The sequence below is a fragment of the Colias eurytheme genome, chromosome 18 (genome assembly GCF_061535395.1).
Source record: "Colias eurytheme isolate Ceu_HAF_F1 chromosome 18, ilColEury1 Martin Lab GWU primary, whole genome shotgun sequence".
NCBI classification, from domain to species: domain Eukaryota; kingdom Metazoa; phylum Arthropoda; class Insecta; order Lepidoptera; family Pieridae; genus Colias; species Colias eurytheme.
This window is the reverse complement of record NC_142997.1, coordinates 7,686,633-7,692,391: the sequence shown is the minus strand read 5'-3', so window position 1 is coordinate 7,692,391 and position 5,759 is coordinate 7,686,633. Positions and strand designations below refer to the sequence as shown.

The 5,759-nt window shown below is 38.9% G+C and overlaps 1 protein-coding gene across 1 annotated transcript; it reads left to right on the top strand.

Annotated features, from left to right (window-relative positions):
* The first annotated feature begins 838 nt into the window (after window positions 1-838).
* On the top strand, window positions 839-5,519 carry dan (protein distal antenna). The gene is made up of 2 exons (XM_090112256.1): window positions 839-1,219; window positions 2,904-5,519. Exon 2 carries the CDS (start codon window positions 2,920-2,922, stop codon window positions 4,459-4,461), a length of 1,542 nt encoding a protein of 513 aa, XP_089968382.1. The 5' UTR covers window positions 839-1,219; window positions 2,904-2,919; the 3' UTR covers window positions 4,462-5,519.
* Window positions 5,520-5,759: the final 240 nt, after the last annotated feature.

The window sequence follows — 5,759 nt, the reverse complement described above, 5'->3', positions numbered from 1 at the left end:
AACTTATGTAGGTACCTAATTAGGTACGTGGTCAGGTAAAGGAATTGAAATAAAAAAATTGTTGTCTTTTTATTTTTAATTTCATTTTATTTTAAGATTAATGTTGGCTTAATGTTCTAAGTTATGATGTCTCTGAATATGAAGTGTACTATAGAATTAATTGTTTTAAACACATAAAGTACCTAACCAAAATATTGTTATTTCTCATACCTATATCATATAGGTATATTATGCATCAAAGAAGAATAATGATTCAGCATCGATATCTTCTTATATATAAAAATGAATCGCAAAATGTGTTGGTAAGCGCATAACTCGAGAACGGCTGAACCGATTTCGATAATTCTTTTTTTACTATATTCCTTGAAGTATGAGGATGGTTTTTACGTAGAGAAAACGTAAATATGTACCACGGGCGAAGCCGGGGCGGACCGCTAGTTCGATAATAAAAGTTCGAGCTCTAGCAACATAATATGTATAACTACATCTTACAACGTTGAGTCCTATAATAGTAGGTAGGTATTATAATATTTTATGTACTTCTATAACGTGTTCATACAAAACTCACGCAACCGTGAAAAATACCTGCATGACATCAACCAGCTGTTTGAAGATAGCGACTGAATGCTAATACTAAACACAGCTCACGATTCGCATCAAAGCTATAAAATACATAATGATAATAATAACATTACGACAGAACTTGCAGACAGCCGCGAGACGACTTTACGAGATAAACTTTTCAACTTAGAAAAGTTGCGGGGCGCGCGAGTCGCGACAGAAGTTGGCGCGATAAAAGTTTTCAACCCGAGATCTTTTCGAGTTACCGTAGAAAGTGGATGCGTTTGGAATTAATTGCATTAATAAAGTGCGGAGGCTAGGCCGGTGTTTACGGCTCGGTTACGGGTCGGGGGCGCGCGGGGCGCAGGGTGCCGGACACAAAGGAGAGGCGCGGCCGGCGTCCGGCGAACCGCGACCGGCCTTATCACGGCATTCAGTCGATGTCCGCGCCTCGCGACGTACGTTCCGCGACATCGCCAACTTTCCTCGATCGTGTGACGTGTTTGTGAGTGTTACCCATCCAGTGACCACGTGCCGCGCAGTGCGCATCATAGCGATTGTTTTATTGGACAAAATTCCTAGTTCACGGTCGTTTACAATAAGGCAAAACGGCTGACCTGTCAAAAATTGTAAACACAACACACGTGCCGGCTCGCAAGTAAGTTTGTCAATATTTTGCTGCGCTTCGTTTTAAACGTTTTTCAGGATTTTTTGTTGCGTAGTTTCATTTTAAAAAATCCATGCTCAAATTTATTTTTTATAATCTATGAAAATAGTTAAATGCGATTCTTTATTTTAAACTAAACAAAAGATTAACGAATAGACGCGGAAGAGTTGATCTTCCACTTTGTGTAAAATCTTTTCGTTATTGTTTAGCAATTCTGTTTTTCTTTCGTAATGAAATGTTAAAAGCGTAAATTTTTATAATTTGTAATAAACATAATATACTAGGTACAAAGGTATAAATTGTTACAAAATTTATGTCTTATGTAAAAATTCCATAAGTAATATAAAAAATCACCAAAAATTATACGTAATTTTTTGCTCTTAAAAATACACAAACACACATTTTTATTAGACCAAAGATTTTATTAAATTACTGCCTGCCTTTGAAATTTTAACAATCGCTTGTAGAGGCACAGATTGTAGAGGTAAAGGTAACATAAAATTGTATACAAAAACATATCTTTACAGAATAAATTCATATTTTGAAGTAGAATATAAATCGCACTAAACATAATCTTTTTAGTGCTTAAAAGTTTTAATTTTCCGTAATTCTACTTAATTTTTTATTAAAAATCCCTCTTGCTAAGTCTAAAATTACTTAAATTTAAAATACAAAACTTAAATACTTAGGTAAACTTTTAAAATACTTATTTTAAAGTTTACACTTTACACTTGTAACTTAGATTTGCATTTTTTACATAAAATTGCACTTATTAACTAACGATAATGTTTGGGAATCATTGAGGTGAAGATCACCTCCAGAAAAAGCACACAAAGATTGCTATAATAATCTATATCTATCAGTGAATGCCTTTATTTAAACCAAAAAATAAAAACACTTAGGTATACATATAAGAATTGATCTGTGCTAAGTATCTAAAATTTTCATTTAAATTTTACTAAAAGCTCTTTAAATTAAACAAGGTCTATTGAAAACAATCCTTGAAAAACCTAAGTCGCGAAATCAAACCAACCCGTAAGAACTAATAAAAATATAGGTTATTGTTTTTCACAACAACGCTGAATCAAAACAAATTCCTGTATGGAATGATGATAATAATGATACGCACACCGCCATCTACCGCCGAGCGGGAAAAATAAAACTCGCAAGGTCACCGTGTCAACGACCTGACAACTTTTGCCGCTTACTGTTGTCGTAGGTCATAATTTTATGCCTTCTTTTTGTTTATCTTTTTCGTAACTTTATGGCCTCCCGTGCAAAATACATTTTATTTTTTATTCCGCGCAATGTAATCGCAAAGTATAGACGCGATAAAAATAACACTGACATTCAATCAGCGACGAACGGAAAATGCATTTAGGACGTAGGTGTTTTGATCAGTTCATTGGCCTTTTATTTTCTTCTAGTGTTACATTCGAGATTAGGATTGTTTGCATATTTCTAATTGACAATATGAGTTTATTATAAAATATTTTTTACTTTATTTACGTTTACATTATTAAATATAACCCGTATAACGATGATTGATTATTATTAGCACACTTTTATCATATTATTCTGTCCATTTGGTCTCAGTGTATTCAGAAAATATTTTTTGTCAATCATTAATCATAAGAATAATTTTTATTAATAAAAACCTTTGTTTTTGTTACAGTAAGCGAGAGGGCAAAATGTCTACAAAGGGCAAGCGACCAATGCGTGCCCTCACGCCAGGGGATAAAATAGAAGCCATCCAACGTGTCAACGACGGCGAGTCGAAGGCTTCAGTGGCACGAGACATCGGAGTGCCTGAGTCGACATTACGAGGATGGTGCAAGAATGAAGACAAGCTGCGTTATATGACTTCGCGACTGTCATCACCAGACACTGATAAGAGCAACGACGGCGAGCCACCGGACAAGCGCGCGCGGACCGAGTCGCCAGCTGCGCCTCCATCACCAGCCACCGCCGGCCTCGACCTCTCCTCTTCGGTCAACGTGTCCCACAGCGTCCCCCTCCCCACCCCGCCCGCTGACGGTCCTGTCGAGCTGACAACTAAGCGCGCCGAACCCTCTCCCCCACCGCACGCTCCCAGAGAACGCCGACCCGACCCTGGAGCTAGCGTATCCATGAGTGCCATCAGCCCCTTATCTGGACTTGGACATTTGCCAGGCCTGACCCACTCACATTTAGGTCTGAGCTTTAATGAAATCGCTACAAATTTAACTTTACTGGCACAACTCAATCCCGGCCTCTCGGCGTTATCTGCTCAACCGGCTAGCCGCGCCCTACGCTCAGTGCGCTCACCAAAACCGGCTCACAATGGAGCGTTAAATCTTAACGACACTAAACACCGCAGCAAGTCCAGTCATTCTTCGGACCACTATAGGCATAGCTCTAAATCGAACCATCATCATACGCCACAAACCTCAGCTAGTCAACCCGTTGATGACACACTTTGGTACTGGTTAAAAACACAACAAGCTATGCTCGACTTAACTGCGCAGACGACGGCTGCTCATCCACTACAACTAGGGAAACCGAGCGAACCCACGCTACCACCAAAACCAGTAGCACCAGCGCCTCCCATCGGATCTCATCTGGATTATAACAGGAACTCATGGTTGTGGCAGTATTACAAGCAGTTCGGGGGTGCGATGCCTTTACCCGAAGATAAACTCAAATCTGCATCACAAGTGCCAAAAGATAAAACTGCAGAGAATATTCTGTATTCGCAGCTAATAAAAGGTAAATTAGAAGAAGAACACGCCGTTACCACGCCCGCTGTTAACCCACCTTCACCACAAAGACACCATGAGATTCGAGAGCCAGTCAACGAGGAGCCTCGCTTGGCTGAAACCGAAACCGCAACAAGCCCGGAAGCCAGCACGGAGAATAAAGAACCAGCTGCTGAAAAGAATCAAGATTCCGGTAAACATCAGACAAAAGCTCGAACTGTTCTAGATAATCTTTTGTTTAATAACACAAATCAAGCGACAAACGAGGACAATAAAGTGAACGGCTCTATGAACGGAGGATGGGAATCGGGCACCGTAGAGGCGCTCGAACACGGCGAAAAGTTTCTAGCGTGGCTGGAAGCCAGCGGCGACCCGAGCGTGACGCGCATGCACGTGCACCAGCTGCGGGCATTGCTGCACAACCTGCGCACGCGGCGCGCCGCCGCCGTGCCGGCCGTGCCGTCGGCCGTCGCGGAGGGAGCGCGTCGCAAATAAAAGCCCGGTCGGGACCGCACGCTGCGCTCGCTACAGGGAATATTTCAATTATTACTTGTATATAGTCGTACATAGTTACTTCGTCGCCAGTAAGCGTTCACTTGTGATATGTGTAGCCAAATTTGCGTACCTTTTTTCTTTGTTCTAAAAGAAAAGCTATGCATTATATTTCTTTATTTTAAGACTAAAGTATAGATAAGTTAATATTCCGGCGCTATTCTCTTATAAACGCTTCGTGGACTATTATGATAGTTAATCTATTTCCGAGTTTATATCTATTAAATTATAGTAGACAGTAAATAAACATTGATGTTACATATATAGACACATTACTTTTCGACGCACACAATCTGTTACGCGATTAGATTAGGTAGTTCTGGTGTATGTTGCCATTTGACGATTACATTCCTAGGTAAACCCTACCGTTATAGTTGAATCCCTGTGTTCTACCTCAAGTTGAAACTAAGTATACTCAGTCACGGCGTCCTTGGAGCGTTGGTATGTCGTGTGGGTAACCGATGGTCGGCTGGCTGGGTGAAAATACCAAATATTGAATGGATATGAGAGTACTCGATGTGCCAATCGTGCGAGCAACATGTTGTTATGATTTGAATGATTATTGCGTTGAAGCTGCGCGTGTAATTGTTTTGTATTGCTCAGTATTTTATATTGTAGACATTAGCGTGTCTCGACTCGGAATTGTATTATATGTTAAAGTTAACAGTTAAGGACACTGTGATCAAAATTATAAATTATTGAGAGATTATTAATATTATAAGAACATTCCTATGAATAGAGTGTATTATCTTAATGTTAAAGAATTGTCCAAAGTTTAAACGTGGATCGGTACATAGCGTACCTTATAGAACAGTTAAATCTCTATTTCTTTTCTCTAATGTTAGAATAGTTGATTTGCATTTCGTGTTGACGATATTAGCTCACTGAAAATTTTTCGAGAGATGATATTTTGTACAAAATTAAGAAATTTGATTAATAATGCTCCCTATGCAGAGTTTGTGATCTTGAAAATGTTGAAGAAATAAATTAATTGAACCTTATTTTGGTTTTATTTGTCTTCAAAAACATCCCAACAAAAATATTGACTCTAACTTTTAATAATGGTGTTAGATAAACTCTACGTAGCGTAGTTATCCTATCGCCATCGATTGAAAGAATTATTAAATAAAATATCCCTGACTCCGTATTAATTAGATTTAAGTACAATAAATTATTTCTATAAATTATTAATAAAGTTTGCCAAAATAAATATACGAAAAACTTACGTGCAGCATAGGCTT

Excerpts from the sequence above, each read along its gene's own strand:
- dan (XM_090112256.1), top strand. The coding sequence starts at position 2,920 with ATGTCTACAAAGGGCAAGCGACCAATGCGTGCCCTCACGCCAGGGGAT.